Source organism: Staurois parvus, unplaced genomic scaffold (genome assembly GCF_062004578.1).
Source record: "Staurois parvus isolate SC_StPar_1 unplaced genomic scaffold, SC_StPar_1.0 ptg000704l, whole genome shotgun sequence".
Classification (NCBI taxonomy): domain Eukaryota; kingdom Metazoa; phylum Chordata; class Amphibia; order Anura; family Ranidae; genus Staurois; species Staurois parvus.
Genome location: NW_028318500.1, coordinates 5877032 through 5904293, shown reverse-complemented (window position 1 = coordinate 5904293; position 27262 = coordinate 5877032). Strand labels below are relative to the sequence as shown.

The 27262-nt window shown below is 41.3% G+C and overlaps 1 protein-coding gene across 1 annotated transcript in view; it reads left to right on the top strand.

Moving 5' to 3' along the window:
* The first annotated feature begins 4083 nt into the window (after positions 1-4083).
* The window catches only part of SLC5A1 (solute carrier family 5 member 1), an 84849-nt gene continuing 61670 nt past the window's right edge, over positions 4084-27262 (top strand). Inside the window, exons 1-2 of the mRNA XM_089653243.1 lie at positions 4084-4251; positions 6128-6199. Of these exons, the coding sequence (XP_089509369.1) occupies positions 4132-4251; positions 6128-6199 (192 nt within the window). The 5' untranslated portion in view covers positions 4084-4131. The remainder of the gene's footprint in view (positions 4252-6127; positions 6200-27262) is intronic.

Genomic DNA, 27262 nt, shown 5'->3' with positions numbered 1-27262 from the left:
TAATGGTAGTAGCAGAACTCTGTGTAAATTAGAGAAGAGAAGAAGCGCCTCTAAGTGCAGTGTAGGTAACTTTAATGGGTAACAAATGTAGAACAACTCACATATAGCATGTATAAAGCAGGGCTGTGTAAAGCAGGCTCAAGAAGATGGGAGAATAGCTGCGTCTGCGCTCAGAGGATCATGGATGTAGGAGAGAAGGTGGCCGACGTGTGGAGTCTCCTAAAGATGGTGTCTGGAACGCACGTTGAGGCATGATGTCGACATCAACGTGATGACATACATGGACCGTCATGCATAGTGACGCATTACGGAGCATGCACTAGACCTCTAAGGGTGGAAACGCGCTCCCTTATCAAGCTCGAGCTCCGAAACGCGTCGCTATGCATGCTGGTCCATGTACGTCATCACGGCCTCAACGTGCGTTCCAGACGCTATCTTTAGGAGACTCCACACGGCTTCTACATCCACGATTCTCTGAGCGCAGACGTGGCTGTCAAAGCACGGACACAGCCGTTCTCCCATCTTCTTGAGCCTGCTTTACACGAGCCTGCTTTATACATGCTATATGTGAGTTGTTCTACATTTATTACCCATGAAAGTTACCTATACTGCACTTAGAGGCACTTCTTCTCTTCTCTTTTTTACACAGTCTTACCATGAACAAGTGCTATGTTCACTGGGTCCCTTGGGGGATTCAACAAGAGGCTTCACCTTCTGGTGATAATTCGTCTGTAGCTATATGCAAAAAATGTCTCACATTTTAATTTTCTAACACATAATAAGCCCGCAAATTCACTTATCCTTCACAACAAGACAAAACCATTTTGTTTCACAAATTACCAAGATTTTTTTTTAAGAAACAGTAAATTTCACAGTTCAGTCTTCCCACGTCTTTTAAGCATTTGCTTATCAATAATTTCCCTCAATAAAATTCCTTACATTCCAAAGTGCAAACTCCTGCTAATTGCTTTGGTGATAATTTGGAGGCTACAGCTACAGCTTAGCATATTTCACTTAAGTATTCCAACCCTCTGTGTGTGAACTTAGACTTAGGATTTACCATACAAAAACAAAAGTGCTCTCTATTACTCAACCATCCATGTCCATGGCAGTGATCAATTTTTACCATCCAAGTGGAACAGGAAGCATTTTTATTTCTGCTTCTTATATTATCTGTCCCCATAGCTTCTTAACACAACATACAAGGAACTTAATTTGTGTAATAAATATTGTGCAACTGATATTCTATCAGTATTGTCAAATATCCAACTGATACAATATTTAACAAAAACAGAATAAAATTGCTGAGTTCCAAGCATGTCCTCAAAATATCCCACATGATGTTACAGTTAACACCAGCTTAAAGTGAAACTCTTGGCTCAAATCATAGTTTCAACAACTCAATTTTCGTATAGACCAGAGGTGCTCAACCTGTGGCCCTTGGAGCCCTCTGATGTGGCCTTCAACCTCAAATCAGGGAAGCGTATGCCTGAGGTCACCCACCCGTTGACCTCGATCTGGGATTGGTGACCCGCCATCCCAGAGCTTCAGAGTGCTGGCAGCAGAGGAAGCAGGCAGCCAGGAAAAGAGCAGGATCTGCATAAGCTGCTACTTCCTCTGTAGCACCGGCTCCTGTCCCAGGCAGCGTGATACAAAGTGCACTTCACCTGGCACCTTTCCAGCAGCTGGAAAGCAATGCTAGCTAAAGCTGGAAGAGGAAAAAACTGCCAGTGTATACAATACATACACTTTTGCAATGGGCATATTAGCACCTATATAAGGGTTAATAACTATTAGGCTGCTTTCACACTGATCCGCAGGTGCAGCACAGCGCACCTATGGGTTTCCTGTGGGTTAGCTGCACTCAGCTATAGATTTTATTATATCCTGCAGGTTTGATGCTCTTTCTGAAAGGGTAAAAAAATTTCTGAATGCAGAAAGTGCACCACAGACAAAGCCGCAAGTGCGCTGCGTTGCACCCGCGTTATGGGTAAACCACAGCGCATCAGTGTGAAAGCAGCCTTAGGGACTCAGGACAGTAAGGGTTCACTTACATTTGTGGTTAGTGTTTTCACCACACCCTCTCAACCACTGGTGTAGCTGCAGGGGCCGCAATAGTGACCCGCAATGGTGACCCTGCCACATTTTGTTTTACTCTTGTACAGGAGGGGCGGCATATACAGGAACCAATCCTTTCTATTTTCCTTCTACAACTGCTGAAAGCTGGCTTCTCCTACCATTCTGCCGGCATTCAGTGGCTATAGGAGGAAAATGTTCATTAAGCTATTCAAAATAAAAAAATTTAAATGCTGAACCATTTCGCCGTGGCCCATGAGTGGTTAGCAAATCACTTAAGTGGCCCTCCCTTCAAAAGGTTGAGCACACCTGGCATACACAAATGTTCAACATTACGTTTTATAGCTAGTTTTGTTGTTACTGACATTGCTGCTTTCCCACTAATGCTTGGCAGCCAATAATCCTGGTTCCTGATCATAGTGGGCACAAGGAAAAAACATGCAAAAAGGAAACCTGAGGCTGGGCTTTAGTCCTCATGCACACTGGATGTTTTGATAACGCTGGTGACGTTAGCTGTGTAAAGTCACATTAAAAACAGCTTTTTTTAGCGTTTTTGCATTAGCGGTTTGCCGCGTTTAGCAGCGTTTTCCCACGTTTGCGGTTTTTAAGCAGTTTTTTTTACCAAAATGTTTTTTTTTTGGTCAAAAAGCCATCCAAAAACGCCAGTTTTGTGGCATTTTACAACGTTTTGCCACATTTTTCAGCTGTAGAGCGTTTTTACAGCTAAAAAACTCTTCTAAAACCCACTAGTTCTGGGGTTTTTTCCAGCCAAAAAACGTTGCAGCCAAAAAATGTTGATTACAGTCTATGTGTGCATGGACACATAGGATAACATGCTGGGGGGTTTACTAGCTGTAGAAAAAAACATCAAAACCCAAAAACAGCAGCTGTAAAAATGTTGAGTGTGCATGAGGATTTAAAATCAACGTAAAAGGATTGAGATAGGCAGGTTAGTTACAGACTTATTGTCAAACTTGACATTTATGGTCATAATAGCAATGACTATATGTCTGCAAGCTATTCCCAACCTTAACAGCTTTATATGGGCTGAACTTTGTTAGAAGGATCTATTGGCTGGGTTGTACTTTCTTTGACAGTCATTATTATTTTCCTGAGATAAGCTATTGCAAGTGATATCTTCTGAGTGCTTCCCTTCCTCCCTACGTTATCTGATAAAATGCACATTCAGCCAATCTGGGCATGCGTGTGTGTAGAGTTTTTGTACTTCCATACACCATCTAATGTCTGTAGGTAGCTTTAGATTGGGAGCACTTTGCAGTACTCTTCCTCTCCCACTCTGAATACTGCTGTTCAGAAGTTTATGGGAAACTAAAAAAAATGACAGATTTCGGTATTTATTTTAGCTGTATTTAAAACTACATTTTAGCTGTATTTAAAACTACATTTAGGAATATATAACTGGATTAAATGATAATCTAAAAAAAATAAATAATAATAGGGGAAGAATTAGATGTCTATTGAATAAAAACAAAAACTAGGAAACCAACAATGAAAGAAAACTGTGAAAGTTAAATCAAAAACTACTTTCATATAAACTTATAATAACTATCCATGTTATGTATTCAGTGAAAATACGCAATCCTTAAGCCTACTGAATCAGTGCCTAGAACAACAGTGACAATGTCACACCTGTGCAATTATGTTCATTTGGGCACACATTTACGTGAACACTGTCTGTGTGACTAAGTACCCATCCTTTGGAAGACTTACACAAGTCACATAGCTAAATTGGCATCACCTGGCACACACCCACTTTCCTTTTGTTTTTTTGATGACAAACATTCCTTTTCACCTTAACGCAGGTTTCATAGGCTTATCATACAATGTTGGAGTACAGAGGTTTGTTGTGATACTGATTAGCTTCCTCAGTTTAGGAAAGATCAGGTTATACATTGATGGCAAGGTAAGGGGCGGTGAGTCTCTGTGGGCTGGGTTTATTATTAACCCTACATCCAAGTCATACACCTGAGAGAGGAGAAAGAAGGACCGGTTGGCATATGAGAGCAGAGTGTTCTCTGGACTAAAGCAGAGAAGATGGATTTAACTCCAGCTAGTACCTCTGCTCCCTCTGAGGACACCATTCCAATTAATAACCCAGCAGACATCTCCGTGATTGTGATCTATTTTGTAGTGGTGCTGGCTGTAGGAATATGGGTAAGTGTTGTATTAATTTGGGGACTGATACTGATAATCTGTATAGGTATTGATACTTTGCATGAAATAGATATACATTATATCCACTGCAATTAAGCTTTTGCAAACTCATACCTTAACAGTATGTCAATTACAACTAGTTGTTAGTTGAGAAAGTATAAGCATCAGCATATGCTGCCATTCTCTGAATGGTTTTGTAGTTCTTGAATATCTGTGGACTCAACTTGCTTTTTGAACAGTTCCTGCAGAGCTGACTTTCTTTTAAACTCAAAAGTAAAGTACAGTAACCTATAGCAACGAGCAAATATATTGCACTACCCTCACTAGTCTTAGCAAGGATAGTCTTAGGTGATGAAATATAAAGTGAATATTTATTGGGCTTTTAGTAATACAGATGAACTACTCTTGTACTTAATGAATGATCAGGGGCGGACTGAACATTCGAGCACTCGGGCACTGCCCGAGGGCCCGGGGTCAGTAGGGGGCCCCATGAAATGCCCCTGGTACCTTTTTTATAGGCTTTTTTGAGAGTGGGCAAGGACACAGGGGCCCCATGATCCCCTATTGCCCGGGGGCCCATGAGTTGTCAGTCCACCCCTGTGAATGATTCATAGGGACATTAAGCTCAATTCACTAAGCCAGGGTTTCTCAACCAGGGTTTGATGGTCCCTAGGGTTCCTCCAGAGGTTGCTAGGGGTTCCTTGAACAATGAGCAATTTCTGCCTCTCAGAAAAGTTTCTCCTAACATCATTTATCTTTTTAGCTATCTGTAAAGGGCTAATTCTCCCCAGTAACCACAACTGTAAAGAGCATTAATCCCACTGTCCATCACACTAATGAATTATGAATTGTAGCTTTAGTGATTTTTAGCAGGGGTTCCCTCAGACAAGAAAGTTATTTCAAGGGTTCATCTGTGTTGAACAGTTTGAGAGGCTGCATTAAGCTATAAAAAATGTGCTTTTTCAATTGTATCTATTATTTACAGCTATGCAACTGTTATTTATCTCTCATTGGCTCACTTAGCCTAAATACATTTTTTTTGTAAAATAATGATAGTCATAGCTTCGTAAGTCGAACTTTATTTCATTGGTTTCAACCAAAATGTATTAATTTGTATTGTGCATCATGTCAATCTACCTCTTTACTGTGAAAGGATCAGTATATGCATAACAAAATAAATTACCCTCTGATAAAAAATATATTTAGCAATCATTAGGGAAGATATCTTGACTGTTCACATCTTATGTATGGTCGGAACTTAGCAATGAAAGTCACAACTTTTTCCTGAGCTAAATGCTGTCATTCTGGCTAAATATCAACTAAACAACTATACCTTAGCAAGCTTTTCAACTTTTGCAAATTTGTTTGAGGTACCTTATCAATCCTGTAAACAATATAAGAAGAGCAGTTTATGTAGTAATTCAATTCAGTGATTTGGGATGCAAAATTAACATTGGTAATGGTGATGGGTGGAGAGGCATGTCCAAGTTGATGATGTCCAGCAAATGCATGTGAAGGCGGGCAAAGTAGGACCAAATGCAAAGGCTCCTCCATGGAAACATTAACAAACAACTGTGTGAATGTCAAAGTCAAAAGGCAGGCAGATGTAATGTTCACCATAATACTAAGACCAGGGTCACTTTTTAAAGGACAGAAAATCTGAATGCGTGGTACATGATCCAATAAGCAATGAATGGCATATGTGCTTTATAACCATAGCAAAACTCCCAAAGAGATTAGCACATCAATTCATTGAATAATATGCCCCCATGAAAAGTGTATCTAATTTTCAAGAAAAATAGACAGATTTAAAAAATATTTTGCCCAAATGAGGAGCTAGGTGGTTAACATACTAAAATCTGATTGTATATTACAGGCTATGGTAAGGACAAGTCGTGGCACTGTAGGAGGTTTCTTCCTGGCTGGGCGCAGCATGGTGTGGTGGCCAGTAAGTATTCTAATGTGTTAACGAATGTAGATAGCCACAGTGGCTCTGGCTAACATATATGGTCTTAAATCATGGGCTGGCAAGGTAAATTAGCCTATACGCTTAGTTTCTACTTAGATAAATATGATGATGTGTAAATTCACAGGTATGACTGAATCTAAATGCATCAATGCATGTATTGTAGGGCACCATAGCTCTGAGGTGTATTAATGTCAACACATAGGGCACCAACACGAAGTTGAGTAGTACCTAATGTGGGTTAGCTGCATTGCATCTTACCTTCCTAAAGATCCTGAAAACCAATCCTATAATATTGTTGACACTTGACAACACATTGACTAAAAGGTGTTATAATTTGAAGTCACTGTATCATTGTATATTTAGCATTTTAAATAAATGAATGGGCTGTTTTAGCACATTGGAAGTGAGCTCAAGGAGTTCCACTTGAAATATATTACGCCATCTCACTTATACTGAGATTTGTTCTGTAGCTTGGAATGTCAGCTCACATGTAAGCTATCAGGAATTATGGGTGTTTTGTGCTCATATCTGCTTTAAAGCAAAGATGAAGTGAGAAGGCAAATAATTAAAATGGCATTTAAATACCAACTACACCCAAAATGATGTTTTGCGTTTTTAAATGGGAAATATTCAGTAGAGTCATCCCAATTTTAATAATGCATGATTCCATTTGCAATACTCAATAGTACATTCTGCATTAAGGAAAATCCACGAGGAAACGCATGTACTCATCATTTGACCTAGCAATGATCAACCAAGAAAAGTGATGTTCACGGTCTTATCTTTACAATTGCACTAGAGTGGAAAAGTTGCCTCCTGACAGCATGCTGCAGACAAGGACCCTTGTTCTCTGGGTAGATGTCATGGTCTCTGTGCAGAGATCAAACACACCCTCTGTTGAGTCAGACCCTTAGCATAGAAATCAGCAAAGCTTAACTCCTCACTGATTGGAGAACTCTAGCTCTGCAGACCCCTGCACAGAGACCGCTGCTTTCATGCAGAGAGTTCTTTTCTGCAGCATGCTGACAGAGAACAGGCTACTTAGGCTATAGTTGTGTTCTAAAGGAAATTAACTTGGAACACCTTTTTATTGTGAAGCACCTGGATTGAATTAAGTTCATTTAAACTGAAAGATCATTTTTAAAGGAAAACTTAAATCAAATATTTAAAATGCCCTTTTGTGCAATTTGTTAAATCTGTAAGACTTGTGTAGCACTACCCCCTTAGGAGTTGCTGAAAGTCCTGCACAGCCAGGCATCACGCATCTTCACACAGGCTTGCATTCAGAGTCAGAGATCAGTCCTTGAGCTTTGGTTTTGTTGTTTTTTTAGGGAATTTGAACTGGGATATGGTTAGGGGTGTACAGGATGCCCAAGGAAACTGGTAAACTGAGGACAACTTCCTGGAACTGTTTACAAGCCTTCTCTGCAGCACAGTCTTTGTTGCAGAGCTAGTCAGTGTCTCCTTAGTGTATCACCCCAGACCCTATATGAACTTTTCCTCTTTACCCAGCAATCTGGAGGTATCCTTGAACAGGGGATCTGGTTCTGTCTTTTTAAGAGTTGAACAGTCACTAGTAGGGGGCTAATCTGGTTTGCCAACAGAGTGCTCCTTCCCCTATCTGCCCAGGGGTGTAGGTGTACTCACTCAGATCCTCTCCTTTACAGCTTGTGGGTTGTTGGCTGCTACCAGGCCTATCAGCTGGGCTGCTCCTTCCTTTCCATACAGGTGGTCCTCTCTCAGGGGGCTAGTGAGCTCTGAGCCTTCCTCCTTTCCAGCTCCAGACCTGCATATAGGCCCCATCCCACTGGGCCTCCTCACAGGCTCCTTCCTTCAGCCTCACATCTTCCTCCCTATCTTCCCCCTGAACTCTCCTGCTGCTGAGCAGGCTTACTTACTTTTAAGGGTTGTCCTGGTCCCTTGCCAACCTCCTGCTTGGGAATGGCCAGGATCGCTTAAGAGTATAAGCCAGCCACTCCTCAGATCCATGCACTGCTTCTAGACCTTTCTTTGAAGATCTAGAGCAAGGGGAAATTCCAGAGGGCTGGTCTGCAGAGCCTTCCAGCTCCTGACCCAAATTTACCCTTTTGACCCTTGCACCTGGCCTGCTACTCAGCCTCTGACTGTCAATCAGGTCTCTAGCTCCCCTAGCTAAATATGGAGAGTGCTATACTTTTTTTAATTTAGCTGTGTAATTGTTTCATCTGTGTATTTAGCTGATTGACTGATATTACGGTGCATAAATGGCCAATATCACAAAACCAATAAGGTATTGAGGCACCTCACAGGGCTTGATTTACTAAAGGCAAATAGGCTGTTCACATTGCAATGTAAGTTGCATTTTGCATAGAAATTCTCCCCAGAATGTAGTGAATGCGGTGAAATTTCATTTTGAAAACAATACCCAATTATGTGCAAGGAAAATAAAAAACAGTTTTTGCTCGAACCTTATTTAAAGCGGAACTCTCTCAATCGACACTAGCTATTTTTAATCCTTACGCTGCTAGGATTAATAAATAGGTAGGGAAATATATCATATTAACTTTTTTTTTACATTTCTTCAGTTACTTCCTGGTTTCCAGGCCTAGGCAAATGATGTCATACATACCAGGAGTCTTCAGGAGGGTAGGAGGGGTTTTCTTAACTAAGCACACCCTCCCATCTGCATGTTTGTGCTAAGGGCAGATGGATTCCAGGAAGCAAACGCTACATGAATCATCTGCCTTTACTCAAGTTGGCTACAGCCAAAAATTCTAGGGGGTGTTTTTCAAAGTGATTTCTTAGCAAAATAAAGTATGGGGTCTTGGAGAGATGGAAGAGTTTGCTTTGAATATTAAAAATGAATTAAATAGCACTTTTGGTTTGTGGTGCTCAGAAGCAGTGTAGTTCTGATTTAATGATGGGAGTCAGCACATATTCTTTTCATTTATTAAGTTGTGCAGAAAAGTTTGTTGTACGCTGCATCTTCCCTTGCAAAGTGAACAGCATATAGCTTTTGAATTATGAACTTATTTCTGTTGCATTAAAAGAATACAGTATGGAATAAAATGAAATATCACATTTTTATTTTCCATTTTTATTGCATTGTTTTCTAGCCTATACACAAATACTGTAGCTGCAAAAACATTGTAAAGCTATCATTTTTGGATTCTGTAGTAATTTCCTTGGGTGTGCATAAGTCAATGCAGTTTGTGTAGTGTAGTGAAGAACTATTTGAACAGGATGAAGAGCTCGCAGTTAAAATGAAAGGGTTTGAGGAGAGAGAGAGGTGCGCCAGACTGAGTGTAGTAAGTTAGTAACAGTTTATTGCACACAAGAAAAAAAACTCACAAGACGTGGGTATATATCAGGCATCAGGTATAAGAGGGAGGACGTCATCTAAGCTGCACATCATGGGCAGATGGCTGCAGTGCCAGGGTTCTCACAGTGGCTGGCGCTCTAGGCGGGTCCCAAAAGGAGGAGCGAGGACGGCAGGCGCAGTTACCGGGAGTCGCGGTGCAGGGAAGAACCGTGCTCAGGGCGGGCGCTGCTGGTCTCTCACATCAGCGTGGGTAGTGGAGCCAGCTTGAGGCGCATCCAAGATGGCCGCCGAGCGGAAGTGACGTCAAGATGTTGCTGGGAGTCATCCGAGGGCGGCGGTGACGTGTTTCAAGGCAACCAGCCTTTTCATCAGACCTGAAAGGGTTTTCAGCTTGCAAAATTCCTCTGAAAGAACAAACCCTGGCAAGATATATCTACAGTTTATCTATCTATCTATCTATCTATCTATCTATCTATCTATCTATCTATGCCATGTCTATTTCTCTGTCTGTCAGAGGGAGATAGGCAGGCCATAGACGGGCTGTTTATCGGCCAAATTTTCGGCCGATAAACGAAAAATCGGTCGACCCCGTTGCCAATTCTACCACCCATGTCCACGAAAAACGGCCGTTTTTTGCGGACTTTCCAGCATGACTGATAAAAATAAATGAGGAGATCCGCGAAAAACGGTTGACAGGCTGGCCCCACTAACGGCGTGATTATTGGCCAATTTTCATTGCTTACGAAAATTCGGCTGATAAATGACCCGTCTATGGCCTGCATTAGAGAGGTAGAGAGGGAGATAGACAGGTAGAGATGGAGGTAGAGAGGGAGATAGAGAGGTAGAGAGGGAGATAGAGAGGTAGAGAAGGAGATAGAGAGGAAGAGAGAGAATTAGACAGGTAGAGAGGGAGGTAGAGAGGGAGATAGAGCGGTTGAGATTGCGATAGAGAGGTAGAGAGGGAGATAGAGAGGTAGAGAAGGAGATAGAGAGGGAGAGAGGGAATTAGACAGGTAGAGAGGGAGATAGACAGGTAGAGAGGGAGGTAGAGAGGGAGATAGAACAGTAGAGATTGCGATAGAGAGGTAGAGAGGGAGATAGAGAGGTAGAGAGGGAGATAGACAGGTAGAGAGGGAGGTAGAGAGGGAGATAGAGCGGTAGAGATTGCGATAGAGAGGGAGATAGAGAGGTAGAGAGGGAGATAGACAGGTAGAGAGGGAGATAGACAGGTAGAGAGGGAGGTAGAGAGGGAGATAGAACAGTAGAGATTGCGATAGAGAGGGAGATAGAGAGGTAGAGAGGGAGATAGACAGGTAGAGAGGGAGATAGAGAGGTAGAGATTGCAATAGAGAGATAGAGAAGGAGATAGAGAAGGAGATAGAGAGGTAGAGAGGGAGATAGAGAGGTAGAGAGATAGCAAATTTAGAGCATCAGCAACCTGTTTTTTTATGGGCCAAAATCTTTTCTACACTAGGATCTTCTGCAGTCTAGGTCCACTGCTCATTCTTTGCTTGACTCAAGAATATGGACTTCAATAGCCACAACCAATAATTCTTACTGATCGACCTGCAGATGCTTGAACAGTCAGATTTATTTGTATTGGGGAACATTGGACAAGAGTTCCTAGCTTTTAAAATGATAATGATAATTCCTACCGCTAAAGCCTCATTCACACTGGCACTGTCAGACCTGCATTTCTGTGCATTTAGATAATATTTCTAAATACATATACCGGTACTGTAAATGCAGGTAATTGTTTTTCAATGGTGTCATTTAGAGAAAATTTAATTCAGTGTCCAGGATCCGATTAGTACCTCTAAATGCAGCTAAACGCATGTAAATTTGGATAAACCTACTTTAAAAACAGGAATGTCTAAAAGCAGAAAAAATTCAATACTACACTAGATTTGTATTTATACAAGCAAACATGAGAAAAAAATGTTATAGGAGGAATTCCCTTTTACCGTATTTTTCGCTCCATAAGACGCACTTTTTTCCCCCCAAAAAAGGGGGGAAAATGTCAGTGCGTCTTATGGAGCGAATATAAAGCGGCCGGTCCGGTATTTTTGCGGCCACCATGTCAGAATACCGGGCCGGCCGCTCAGCTGTTCTCTCCTGCAGAGCCTTACCTGTTCCTCGCTCCAGCGCTGCACAGTCTTCCCGCGCTGGCTTCTGTGACAGCCGGGTGCCCACTGCGCATGCGCGAGAAGCGCTGAGCTTTGTGAACGATCCGGTGTCTTCTGGGACACATGAAAGGTCGCAGAAGGCGCCGGGCCATTCAGAAAGCGCAGCGCTTCTCGCACATGCGCAGTGGGCGCCCGGCTGTCACAGAAGCCGGCCCGGGAAGAAGAGGGAAGGCAACTCCGCGGAAGTGGGAGCGGATACCTGTCAAATTCAGGTACGCGCTCCCCCTCCCTCCCCAAAGGTCCACAGTCTCTGGTCATTCCCTTCACTGTCTGCAGTCTCTGGTCATTCCCTGCACTGTCTGCAGTCTCTGGTCATTCCCTGCACTGTCCGCAGTCTCTGGTCATCCCCTGTACTGTCCGCAGTCTCTGGTCATTCCCTGTACTGTGTCTGCAGTCTCTGGTCATCCCCTGCACTGTCCGCAGTCTCTGGTCATTCCCTGCACTGTCCGCAGTCTCTGGTCATTCCCTGCACTGTCCGCAGTCTCTGGTCATTCCCTGCACTGTCCGCAGTCTCTGGTCATTCCCTGCACTCTCCGCAGTCTCTGGTCATCCCCTGCACTGTGTCCGCAGTCTCTGGTCATCTCCTGCACTGTGTCCGCAGTCTCTGGTCATCTCCTGTACTGTGTCCGCAGTCTCTGGTCATCTCCTGTACTATGTCCGCAGTCTCTGGTCATCCCCTGTACTATGTCCGCAGTCTCTTGGTCATCCCCTGTACTTTGTCCGCAGTCTCTGGTCATCTCCTGTACTATGTCCGCAGTCTCTGGTCATCCCCTGTACTATGTCCGCAGTCTCTTGGTCATCCCCTGTACTTTGTCCGCAGTCTCTGGTCATCTCCTGTACTATGTCCGCAGTCTCTGGTCATCTCCTGTACTGTGTCCGCAGTCTCTGGTCATCCCCTGTACTGTGTCTGCAGTCCATTGGTTCAGAATATTTTTTTTTTCTTGTTTTTCACCTCTAAAACCTAGGTGCGTCTTATGGTCAGGTGCGTCTTATGGAGCGAAAAATACGGTCTTTGGAGAGAAAGAGATCTAAAATATTTGGGTATAAAACTTACTGTATCTCTAAAGAATTTATATAGATTAAAGTATATCCCACTATTAAACAAGATTAAGGATGAAATAAAGAAATTGGGAAGAGGATTTCAGTCATGGATTGGTCTGATAAACTTGACAAAAATGGTAATCGTTCCCAAAATTCTATATAAATTTCAAATGATACCAATTAAGCTCCCAGAGGCATATTTTAGAATAATTTAAAAAAATTATAACATAATTTATATGGAGAAATAAGAAGCCCAGAATAAGCTATGAAATCTTAAGTAGAGATAAAGGAAAAGGCGAGGAAGGGTTGTAACAGCGCAAACACTGCAAAGTCCTGGGAAATGGTAGTATGGGTGATGGTGGTATTAGTGGCTACTGTATGAAGAGCGTAGGATTCCGTGTGGCACTGAGGGCAAGGCTTCCAAATAAGCTGTAGCAACTTCTGTAGATGAGAAAAAGGAGAGAAGCGCCTCTAAGTGCAATAAGTCTTTTAATTCAAGTCTAAATGTAGAAACACTCACATGTGTGAAGTAATCATAAGCATAAAAACCGTGGTTAACAATAGTTAACGGTGGGGTGGTAAAACCTATTCATTCAAAGAATTTTACAACTGCTCCACTGATCATGTGATCTATTGTATATCCTGCCCTTGCGGCCTCCTATATGTGGGACGAACCATCAGACCCCTCCGCGCCAGGTTTGGCGAGCACAGACGTCTTATTGAAGATGGTAAAGACAAACATAGCGTCCCCCGCCACTTCCTTGAATATCACCAAAAATCCACTGATGGCCTACAAGTATGGGTCTTAGAATCCATACACAACAATCTCTCTGAGTCTGATCGTTTCAAAAAACTCTGTTCACAAGAAACTTATTGGATATTTACATTAGATACATTGTCCCCAGGCGGACTCAACGAGGAATTAGACATTAACACTATACTATAAACACTACAATTTCCCATTCACAGCCACTCAACACTCACAATGACACTTCCCCCCCCCCCCCCCCTTTCTTTATAATTTTTTTTTTTTTTTTTTTTTTAATCGAATTTTTTAATCGAATTTTTTAATCAAATTTTTTATCGAATTTTTTTTTTTTTTTTTTTATCCAATTTTTAGTTTATTATTTATAACCTTTTGTTCATTATTTATATTTTATTCTATTTTTTACAATTTTTTACAATGTAATTTACTTTTTATAATGTCATCTGCATGTATTATTACCAATATGTTTATCATCTTGCAATCATGCTGTATCATCTTGCAATCATGCTGTATTACCACTAAATATCTGCTCACTACTGTTACATAATTGATGTGCCAGTGCTGCAAGGTGAACATTTTACCCCACTAATCTCCCAGAACATAATTTTTTTTTTTTTTTTTTTTTTTTTTTTTTCTTTCGTCTTCCGTTTTCTTATTTATTACATCCTCTCTTTTTTCCATTTGGTTTCCTTTTACCCCCCAGTTAACATCCATGACTTTACACTATTCACCTGACAGCAATGGTCAATCACTGGTTAATTGGTTAATTGATCAATTAGACTCACGTTCCCTATATATTCACCCCTGTTCATCCACTTCCCCCTGCTTGAAAAAGGAGTGCACTTCCGCCTTCCACGGCCAGTGCATGCTCCGAAACGCGTCGCAGTGCACCCTGGGATCTGACGTCATCACGGCCACGCCGCCGCTACGTTCCAGCGTGCGTTCCATCCGGCTTTGAGGGAGGACGTGCATGAAGGCTGGCCTCACCACTGTTCCCCCTCCAGCCACCACGCTGTTCCAGCCGAGAGCTGACCTCCCCACATCGCAGAGAGATGACGGTTCTTCACCCGGGTTACCACCCCACCGTTAACTATTGTTAACCACGGTTTTTATGCTTATGATTACTTCACACATGTGAGTGTTTCTACATTTAGACTTGAATTAAAAGACTTATTGCACTTAGAGGCGCTTCTCTCCTTTTTCTCATAAAGGAAAAGGCGGACTGGGGGTACCAGATATGAAGAGATACTATAATTCAGTAATATTGGCAAGAATTTTTGATTGGACATATAATGCACAGGGGAACAGTTGGGTAAACATAGAAAATACATTAAGTCACACGAATTTAAGTAGAATCATTTGGTTACCTCCTCAATTTAGAGGATTAAAAGATAGCACAAGTTTGTTTACATGTAATGTTTTGAGAGTTTGGGACACAACACAAACAAAGGGGGTGGGAATTTAATTAATTGTTAATGCCCCTAGGATCTACAGAGTTTTTTCCTCCAGGTAAAGAGAGTATTACAGGGAATTAGATAAAGAAGAAAGATGTTCAATTAAAAGATATAATGATGGGAGAAGAATTGTGTCTACTTAGTGAACTGGAAAGTAAGAGGGATATATTTATGAGAATGGATGAATGGCAGTATGGTCAACTAAAACATTTTGTAGGTAGTCCTCCAGTGCCATTAAGAAAAAGAGAAGATTGGAACCCCTTTGAGCACTTATTAGATATAAGAGGAGATGGGAAGCACGGATCACTATAATATATAAAATTTTCACAGGTTTAATCACGGCTACAAGGCCACTATTTATAGAGAAGTGGGAAAGGGATTTAGAAGTAATAATTGATGAGGGAAAACAAAAGAAAATATATAGTTTAATTCACGGGAATGTAAATATGAAGGAAATGGAAATTAATTAGAAGCGTTTAGTAAGATGGTATATTACACTGATTTAGCGCATATAATAAGTGGAGATAAATCACCTTTATGTTGGCGGGGATGTGGAGAGAGAGGTACAATGATACACTTATGGTGGGAGGGCATAGTGAGTATTATTCAGGAAATAACAGAGGTAAATATTCCTAAGGACCCTGAGACTTGCCTGCTTTTTGGTACCGAGTTTTCGGTTAAAAAATATAAAAAAACTGGATTATTGTATTATTTAAATGCAGCGAAGGGGCTGATACCCAAGTTTTGGAAGAAACAACAGGCACCGAAAATAAAGGATTGGGTAGAGAGGGTGGAGAAGATATATAGAATGGAGGAACTTTACCATATGGAGGAAGATAAAATGGAGGTATTTCGCACAAGTTGGGAAAAGTGGGTACAGTTTAAAAATTCAGAGGCATACCTAGAATATGTGAAATAAGGAAAAGAAAGGAAAGGGGATAAATATAGTACAGTAAAATACCAGTAATAGCTAAGGTTCAGGATTTCTAGAATGAAGTTAAAAATGCATAATCAAAGGGGGGGGGGGTAATAGGTAAGGGAGGGGTAAAAGGTCACCAAGATTAAGGTTATTTCTGGGGAGTGTTATGACAGAAATGTGTAATGTATACAGTCTGTTTTATTAACTTTTGTACATTTAATATGGTGATTTGAAAACAATAAAATATTTAAATTAAAAAAAATATATATACAAGCAAACATACGTCAAAAATTATTCCATCCATAAAATCCATGTGACATCATGATATAAACCTTAAAAACAAAATAAAACAACAGTTTGTTTCCTTTGCAAAGGTCCATCTTCATTATGACAACATTTTTTATCAACAAACAGCTTACTAGCATTTTTCTAGATACACATAAGCTCATCCTTTCATGTCCTCTGAAAGATACACACTGCTATAGGCATTGAAGGCCCTGGGCTCCCATTTAGGGTGTCCCTGTTGTCCTTCTCCTGCTCTCTTCTCTTTCTTTCAGTCTTGCTCTGTTCCTTTACCTCTGATCTGTCTCTTGGCCCTTGGTTCTGGGTGGCCCTGGCTTCTATATTATTATTATTATTATACAGGATTTATATAGCGCCAACAGTTTGCGCAGCGCTTTACAATATAAGGGAGACAGTACAATTACAATACATTTCAGTACAGAAGGAATAGGAGGGCCCTGCTCGTGGACCTTACAATCTAAAGGAAGGGGGAGGTGATACAAAAGGTTATAGCTGCAGGGGTTGATCTTGCGGAGGTGATTCAAGTGATTAAAGTTAGGTGGAGGTGGTGTAGGCTTCCCTGAAGAAGTGAGTTTTCAAAGATTGCCTAAAGGCAGACAGGGGGGGGCTGACCGGACATGCGGTGGTAGGGAGTTCCAGAGGATGGGAGAGGCTCTGGAGAAGTCCTGGAGGTGAGCGTGGGAGGAGATGATGAGGGAGCTATATTTTTTGACCACCTTCTATGTAGGGTCTGACTCTATCTATGGTGTCGTTTTATCATGCAGCGGTAAATGACCGCTGCTCAGTTCTCCGTCATTCTCAGAGGAGAGAGTTCTCCTGTAAATGCCTTTTTATGAAGCGGTGTAGATCAGTTCTCCGAATGAAGGGAGAAGCAATCTACAAACGCTTTGAACGCTAGAAAACGGCTGCTGTTACTATAATCTTGCGAGATTACAGTAAGAGATCAGTTAAACACCGTTTACTAAACAGTGGTAAATATTTCTGCTTTGTTTGTGGTTCCTCCGATTCTCCAGCTCTGGACTGGAGAATCTGGAGGGAGAACACAGATCGCCAGTGAAGGGCTGACATTGCTCCTTCATATACTGGCAGTCTGTGTGTTGAGATGATCAGCGAAGAACATGTTCTCCGCTGATCATCTTTGTTTCCTAAATCACTAATGATCGGAGATCAGCAACGATCCTCAGGATCGCCGCTGATCACTGTATCATAAAAGGACACCTAATTCAAGAGCGTCTCCTAGTTCACAGTTAACACGCGTTTTGATCTGCTATTAGAAAAGCTAAATGCAGGAGTGCAAACATGTCTGCTTTCAAAACCTCCTGCCTGCTTAGTTCTTTTAAAATAACCCTAAGAATCACTTTTTGTGTGTTCTATATTTGTTTTAGTTATTACATTCAACCTTAAAAAAGTAAAGTTTTTTTATAATCAGGTGAATATGACATAATGCATAATAATATATCACATTTCCTATCTGCAGCATGATGGCAAACTCTAAGCAAGGGCATTCCCTTTCAAGAGCATTAGTTAACAACTTTGTTGTAAAACAGGTCAAAATAGTAGAGAAATTTGATTACATAGAATATAGAGTGAATCACAGAGGAGGGACACAATCCCTTCCTCTCTCCTAGCGGAGATGTGACTATCTGGCAGCCAGTTATACAGAGGTTGCCGACCAGCCTGCAGGTAGTGCTGGACTTTCTTATTGAATTAGTACCGGAAATCACAGCTTGCTTTTCAAATTGTCATCTTATTCTAGAGCAGAAACTTTTAAAAAAATGTGCAAAACACAAATGTATACTTTTCATTATTTGCATAATTTGTATTCTTAATGCATTCAGGGTGATTGTCATTCTTTTGTTCAGATATCATAATTGTTTTTACCCTGATGAAAGTGATTTATTTCTGCTATTCTCTATGGCTATATATCCTTTCATGAAAACGTATTGAAAAAGAAAGTGATTTCCTTTCCCAGGAGCCAGTTCCAGTCTGTTACTGAGTGATTGTTATGTGCAGCTAAGGGGGTCAAATACACAGACTTCATGTATCTGGGAATGAATGGGTCTTTTTGTTCTCTAGAATAAAATGTACAAGGAACTCCAAGCATTTCCAAAGAAAACAATGCCATTACTTACATGTCACTATCCTAGAGTCTTGTTTCCACAATAAATACAGTAAACGATCTCAGTTATTGTTTGAAATGCATTTTATATGGGTAACTGTACCCTTATGTTTTTTGTTTTTTTTTAAATTAGCACTGACAATTTAATGGGGTTAATATATATTTGTACAGACCCTGTGCCAGTCTTCTTTGAGTTAAATGGTATGAACAGGAAAGTTTATTCTTTGCTAATTTTCAAGATAGTTTCCTTGTGTCTCCCACAATCATTTATGCCCAGATTATGCAAAAATAAGATGAGCTCATCATTGTGTACACATCCAGAAAATCTAGTTATTTCCCAACTCTCCACTTCTGACCAGAAGAAAAGCTCACAATGGTGGGTGGAGATTAGGAAAAGTTTCAGTGAATCTAACCACAAGCTACCATTTCACATACAACCATGAAAAAAATGTTTTTCTTATCAATAGAAAGCATGGTCACAGATAGAATCATGCTTATTTTTCGGTGACTATAAAGTATATGGATACAATAATTGTATTATTCAGGCTCATAGCTGCCTGATTTTACTTAATTACAAATTTCACTATATTGTCTCAGCTATATTTGCATGCTGTCTTGCAAGCTGATTGGTATACTGTGATGTTTTTAATGAGACACTGTCCCATGGTGACAGTGTCTCTACAAAGAGCTTAAGCCCACCCTCCTCATTCTTCCACAACTCACCCTGCCACTTGTCATGTATCTTTATGAGGAACCTGAGATGATGAAGGTGATTTCTAGGACAATTCCCATCTGAATGTTGGGATGGGGCTGCAGTGGGAAAATAAGGGCAGGAAACTGGAGTTGAAAACTTGATTTTGGAGAGCACTGGAGTTAGGTAAGCAGAACAGAAGAGAGGGCACCCAGCATACAGTACATCAAGTCCAGTGGTGAGCACAGCCAGGTCTCGAGCCGAGTTTGGTAACAGTCAAGCATGAAAGCACCAAATCGTGAGCAGGATCAAGGTCAGAGACAAGCAGTGGTTGGCAACTTGCAGGCAGCAAGGTACAGAATCGATAGGCAAAATCTTGGTCTGAAGCCTAGGCCGACGTTGGTAATAAAGATAGGCAAGAAACTAGACAAGCAAAGATAATTCTGAAGCAGGTCAGATGAATACTGGGTTATTAACAGTCAAGCAGGTTTAGGATCAGGAATAAGTGAAACTCAAGCTGAAAGACCATTCAGCTCTGATCGCATGCAGGGCCCAGGCTAAAATAGCCCACTAGATGCCAGTATCTGTAGTGGGAGTTCCCATGCATTCATGTGCAGGCCATGATGCATGCATACCTATGTGTGTTCGGATTGTTGCATGTTTAATTAGGCCCCATGTCCGAAAACATGTGCACGTTTCTGTGCATGAGCCTTACAGTTGGCACAGCCCTTCTGATGCTGACTTGATGTTCCTGACACCAAAGATTCCTTGCTTCTTCTTTTCTTTTTCACAACAGCACTGAAATGACTGTTTTTGGTGACCCAGTGGAGCAGTGATATAACTCCCCCCAGTCATGTTATAATGCCCAGGGCTAGTGATTAGCTGCTGGACCCAAACACCATCACAGGGAAAAAGGTCACCTGCTTGTCCATATGAAGTTCTGGGTATTGCAGCTATTTGTGTAGAAGGAAGGAGTGGTAAGAGCCTGCTGGTAGAGGCAGTAAAAGGAGGAGGTGGGGTCAGGGGGAAGAATGGAAACTCGGACAGTGCCCGAGGGCCCGGGATCAGTATGGGGCCCCATGAGATACCCCTGATACCTTTTTCATAGGCTTTTTTGAGTTTGGGCAAGGACACAGGGGCCCCTTGATCCCCTATTGCCCGGGGGCCCCATGAGTTGTCAGTCCGCCCCTGCTTATGTGTTTGAATATTCAAAGGCCAATCGTTTGCATGATGCCCCACTTTACACCTGTATTTATGGTGTAAAATGTAACATTGTATAAATGGGACCCCCCCCCCAAACCACCCTCCACTGTGAGAGCATGCAGGGGTTACTTCTCCCCCCCCCCCCACCCAGCCGCTGTCACATTTCAAGTTGGCACAGCTGTGCGGGGCTCCAGATCATGCCACTGCAGAAGTTGGACTCTTATTGGAATACAAGTGCGATATTAAGAACACTCGTAGTCCATTGACTCTTTCACCAGCTCTCTTACTGAAAGCCTGTATCTGGGTACAGGCAGGGAGATGGAGAAAGAGTCTGCTGGTGCCTGGCATTGCACTCATGATCCACTGATCATGGATACAATGCTTTGCATTCTTCTGTAGAAAAAAAATTATTACATTTTTTTCCCCTGCAAATATTAGTGCATTTATAATTTGTTTACTAAAAAGATGGGCTTAGCCTTTAACAAACTGCAAATTTTGTCCACTTATACTTTCATACAGAAGTAATATTGTTGCTTAATTTTAGAAACAATGGTACTCTCTGCGCGTCATTGCTGGCAGTATTCAGGGCTATAGTTAGCAATCTAAATTATTTGAGTGCTCACTGAAACTTTGGTTTATCAGTGTCACCTAGTTTGTCCTTTTCTCTGGTTGTAGGCTAGATATAAATTTCTTATGCTGATGGACCAGCTAAGAAAATGTGAATGATTTATTTTGCTTCCAAAGGAACAGGCTTCCTCATTATATTAACCAAATATTTTATGGCTTGCTTGAACTGTGGTTTTACAAACATATTTAAACAACCTATACAGGGTCAAGTAAAAGTATGTGAACCCCTTGGAATTACATGCTTTTCTGCAGTACTTTGCAATAAAATGTGATCTGGTCCTCATCTATGTCACAATAGACAAACACAACGTGCTTACGCTAATAACACAAAAACAATTCTAATTACTTGTGTCTTTATTGAACACACCCATTACCCATTCACAGTGCTGGAGGAAAAAGTAAGAGAACCCATAGACTAATTACATCAAAAAATTGGAGTCAGTAGTTTGCACACCTGGCATGCAGTTATTGAAATAAGCTTGGAGGTGTGGTTTAGAGCTACTTTGATAAAAAAAAAACACTCACACCATTTAAGATTGATGTGCATAATAAGCATCAGCTAAGTGTTTAGATATCCATCAGTGAACAGTTAGACAACTTATCTATAAATGGAGACAGTTTAGTACTGTGGCTACTCGTCCTAGAAGTGGGTGTCCAGCCAAGGTGACTCCCAAGATACAATGCAAAATCCTCAATGAGGTAAAGAAGAACCCACGAGTAACAGGTAAAGGCTTGAAGACATCACTGGAACTGCCAAACAACCCAGCTCATGAGTCTACCATATGTACAGTATATCTTTGAACAGGCAGGTTGTCCATGGCAGAACACCACGGAGGAAGCTCTGCGCTCCCAAAAAAAATTGCTGTATGCCTGAAGTTTGACAAAGATCACCTTGTTAAACTGCAACACTACTAGGAAAATGTGGACTGATGAAACAAAAGTTGAATTGTTCAGGAAGAATAGTCAGACCTGCGTATGATGCAAAAAAGGCCCAACTTACCAACATCAAAAGATCACCCTCAAGGTGAAGTATGGTGGAAGGAACATCATGATTTGGGCTTGCTTTGCTGCCTCAGGGCCCGGGCCACTTGCTTTAGTCGAGGGGAAAACGAATTCTCAAGTTTACCAAAATATCCTACAGAACAATATCAGGATGGCTGTCCATCAGCTGAAGCAAAGCAGAAGATGGGTGATGCAGCAGGAAAATTACCCTAAGCCTTCATATAAATCCACCACAGACTAGCTTTAGAAAAGGAAAATGCACCTTTTGGAGTAGTCCAGTCAGAGCCCAGACCTTAACCCCATGGAGATGCTGTAGAATGACAGCAAGACCCATTTATACCAGACATTCTACAAATGTCTCTGAGCTGCAGTTTTGTAAAGAGGAATGGTGTTTTGCAGGTATGATTCAGAGTTACCGAAAGCACTTACTAGAAGTCATTGCTGCCAAAGGAGGTTTGACCAGATATTAACACCAAGGGTTCACTTACTTTTTCTTCCAGCACTGTGAATGTTTAATGGGTGAAACACTGATAAAGACACAAGAAATTTGAATTGTTTGTATGTCATCAGCTTAAGCACATTGTGTTTGTCTATTGTTGTGTCTTAGATGAGGATCAGATCATATTTTCTGGCAAATTACTGAAGAAAACAAGTTAATTCCAAGGGGTTCACATAGTTTTCATGCCACTGTATATCTACAGTGATGGGAGTTTTACTGTAATTGGACTTGAGGTTGAGAAAGCTCCTTAGTTAATGCTGAAATGTAAACTGCATGTTGAAAGTCCATTCCGCAGAGGAAAGGTTTTCTGCTGGGGATTGCAAAGGTGTGAATATATGTGGTTAATGATTTGATGTGATTTTGTGCTTAATACCTGTTATTCAGATTAATAATTTATCTGAATCAGATTAGCCCATATCTTCCTGGAGTTCTTAACACTTTACTGCAGAAATATCTGAACAGTTAAGTGACAGATTGACAGAGATCCAAACAGTTCCAGGGGTCACTTTTGTGCTATATAGGTTATTTGGACATGGATATATTATAACCAGAGTTCTGTATATCAGTTATTTTAGAATTATAGGTTTTTATGCTAAGATTTGGACTACATATATTTCTCTGTACATATGTATGCACATGAAATCCAGGATAAATAATATGCTCATTGCAGAGAAAGACCTTTCATATCTTCTGTGTTTACCAGTAATATTTTTACTAAATAAGCATTTGTTCCTATAATCAGTAAATCAGATCATACATTTCCATCTCTCTCTCCAAATAGAAGAACAAACCAATGTGCTATGCCTGCAATTCATATAGGGGCTGTGAAAAATTCCCAGGTATTAAAAAAATAGAAAAGAACATTTTTTTGCATTCTTGCTATTGCCCATTTTGTCTTAAAAATATTGCTCTGAGAGCCAATGGCCTTATTTTCTTGTCTTTCTACTATTTACTAATAGAAAGCCAAACATATTGTTATAATGATAAACTTCTCACAAACGGGAATGTTGAAAAATATTTCTTTAATCAGTGCTGCAGCTCTGATTAGTGTATTCTGACAGCGGTGGAGTCTCCACTCTTAGAATACAATAGTGCAACAGGGAGGATTCCTCCATCTATCTAGAGCTTTTGGATGGGGGGCAGTGGAAGGTACATGCATAATTGCATTAGATGCCAATAGTATAGATTTGCCACTGTTTGTGAACTGGACGTTCATAGTGGAGCCAGTTTCCAATGCAATAAGATGAATGAATAGCAGTAAAGGGATCAGCTATTTTGAAATTTAAATCTAAATTAAAAGTGCTATCTTAGAGCTGGTATTACAAGGGTTTTGCCATTACCTTAAACTACCAGGAATCATATAGAGTCAACACATGCCTCCTGAACTAAAATGTTGGTTCCTATATGACTAAATCATGAAAAAAATCTGGTGCCTGCATATCTACAACTCATGGTTCTTTGATGTGATGTTCAGTGGGAAAAATGCTGCTCATACTTGTAGTCATTGGGAAGAATTACCCTTTAAAAGACAGCTAAAATGCTCAATGGTGTCAGTGGGAACTTATCTGAGAGGCAAAAATTGCTCATTGCTCAAGCAACCCCTAGCAACGTCTGGCGGAACCCTAGGGTTCCATGAAACCTTGGTTGGGAAACCTTATTCTAGGCTGTATGTATGCTTGTTGTCTTACATAATTAAGCTTCCCACTGCTGTCTCCCAATTCGTAACTTGCTGCAAAGTTGTTACATTTCTGAGTAAGCATTGGGAGAGAGGAGACCTGAAATAATGCTTTTTCCTGCCTACACCAGACTGATGGTCAATCCTCAGCGTAGGTTTTTGACTGAGTCTTAAAGTAGAATTATTGCCACTCATAAATAAAAATATATGTACTGCAGCACTTAAAGTGCCTTTAAGTTGAAACCAAAAATGTAATATGTTGTAGTTAACCAATGCTTAAAAGGGATTAGTGCACATTTACAGAAAAAATGTAAAGGTGAACTAACCCCTTACACACTGACTCCCCCCCCCACCATTCCTGTTGTACTTACCTTCAGGGGTGCTGAGCTCTCAGTGCCCGCACAGCTGGTCCAGTGGTCCATGGATTTAAAATCCCTGTCCTTCTCCATCTTCTCTATGCAGTCAGGACAGATGAGGGTGATGCTGGTCAGTGCCGTCACAGAGCATCGCTCTGATCCATCCTGGAAGCACTGCATAGAGAAGAGGGTAAAGAGCAGGGATTTTAAATCCCCAGACAACTGAGCCAGCTGCTTGGGTACTGACAGTTCACAGGTAAATACAGTGGGGACCAGGGGGTGGGAAGAGTGTACAAAGTCCTCCATCTACCTTGAATGTATGAATGGGGAAATCAGCTCAGTTTTTTTTTCGCTCAACCTACTAGTTGAACGAAATAAAACTGACTCCTCATGGCCACCCTCAAATACCTGTTGAGTCTACCAGTGAAGTCCACCCAGTGCAACTTCCTGTGATGGTGTGTCAAGTATGATGCAATACTCCTGAAATTAGAGCAGAGTTGCCACTCTTATGTAAGCTTGGCCTTCTTGCACTATAGCAGGATGAGAAGATGTTGCAGGCTATTAGCATTGTCACTGCTGAGTCATAAGCTTGTAGCTTGTCAATCAGCATGTAGCCACGTCTAATGCAACTCACTTCTTTCTGGATAGACAGTACTATGGAGGGGGAGCATGTGAGATGCAAATGAAAAAGGAATTGGCTTAGTGGAAGACGGTGAATTATGTTTTTGTTTACTTTATGAAGCTTGTGCATCTCAAAATCACTGAATATGGAACTTGTTTTGTCTGTCATATTGGGGTCTTTATTAGTTGTACACATGTGTGTTCCAGGAATACGTGCAGAATGGCACGTATCTGTGTATGTTTCTGAAATACTCGAAAAATGTGCAAAAACCTGCATCACACTTGCTTTGCCATTAATTCTTAATGGCTCCCCAAATGTGGTTAACTGACGTATTCAGTGGTGGTCTTTTGCACATTTGTTGATTTTTCAAAGGACTAAGATCACTGGACAGTTTGTGTAATGTTTTTGAGTGGTTTTTCACTTAACTTGCTCTTTGATTGAAATGTTAATGAGTCCGATAGCACTTCATTATATTATTGTACTAATATTTGCACTTTCTTCTGAATAAATAGGGTATATTAGTAGACATTTTATTGTATATACTATATTGTCAAATGAGCTCTGTATTTTTGTATTTATATTGTTCTAGATATCAGAAGGTATCTTTTGCAGCAACTTAGTCTTTAAATGAGGGTGTAGCACGGTTAAATAGTCAGTATCAATTTGTAAGTTACAATTCACTTTGAACCATTATAGGTTCTCTCAAAGGCCCAATTAGATCTATCCATTGAGGTGTGTTGTATTAATGTATATGTTGTTGCAACATTCCATGCACATGTCAGTGTATTGTGGCACCATTCAAATAAATGGGCTGCAAAATGTGTTGCAAGGGACTCCATAGATTTGAATGGGCCCTTAATACATCATGAAGACAAGTCATGGATGGAGTGAACCATAAAGCTTAGCATGTTTGTCATTAAACAAGCACCAGGTCCTACGAAAACTCTAGGAACTGAAGCTGTGCAGGCCCTCTTTGTGCCTGCATGACGTAAAGCATGGAAGAATACTGAGAGTGATTGAGGAGAAATAAGAGTTATAAGAAGAGTGACGCAGACTATATGAAGAAACAAACCTGAGATGAAGTGCAATGCAGCTCAGCAGTGAACCTTGTACATAATGTCATGAATGTTATTTAATTAATTACAATGACATATATGTGTAGCAGTAGCCTTTGGGGGTTGCTGATGAATTTGGGTCCCCTATAGTTCTTCACAGCTGGTCATTTAGCATTTCCCACACAAACTTTCATCCGGAGACAGAAACCAGTCCTTGAGCATTTGTTTTGTTATTTTATTGAGAAAATTAGAACTTGGATAGGGAAAGGGGGGTATATGATGCCCTAGGGAATTTTGTGAGGACAACTTCCTGAACTATTCACAAGCTTCTCTTCTTCAGCAATACAGTCTCTAGTGGAGTGCTAATCAGCAGCTCCAGTTGTACCACCTCAGACCATAAATGAACTCCTTTTCACCCAGCAATCTGGAGACTTTTCCTGAGCAAGAGATCTGGCCCCCTTTCCTTTAAATGGGTAACAGTAATTAGCAGGGGGCTAATCTGGTTTCCCACTAAAGTGATCCTTCCCCTATCTGCCCGGGGGGTGGGGGGGGGGGCAGGTGTACTCACTCAGATCCTCTCCTATGCCGCTTGCAGGATGGCTGCTGCTACCAGGCCTATCAGCTGGGCTGCTCCTTCTCTGCCATACAGGTGGTCCTCTCTCAGGGGCCCAGTGAGTCCTGAGTTTTCCTCCTTTCCAGGCTCGCAGGCAGGCCCCATCCCACTAGGCCTCCTGGCAGCCTTCCTCCTCCAGTCTCACATCTTCCTACTCCTTCTTCCACCCCACTCCCCTGCTACTGAGCAGGCTCTTCCACTTTTAAGGGAGTCCCACCCCCTTGCCAAGCCTCCAGACAGGGATTGGCTGAGGTCCTTCAAGAGTGTAGCCAGCCACTCCTCAGATCCACCCACTGCCTCCAAGGTCCTCTTCCGAAAGCTTCAGAGCAGGGGGAAATTCCAGATGGGCTGTCCTGCAGAGTCCCTCAGTCCTGACCAGAATTTGACCCCTCTGGCTATCTCAACTGATCTGATAACCAGTTCCTCACTAACCATTAGGGTGTAGCTTTCCCTAGCTAAACTAGGAGGGTGCTACGTATGTATTTTCAGATTGCTATTAAATATGCATATAGAGTAGATTTTCTTTTTACATTTGTTGCACTACTCCCTCAGGAGCCACTGGATTTGTTTTGGGTCAAGCTAAGCTTCACACGGCCAGGCAACATGCATT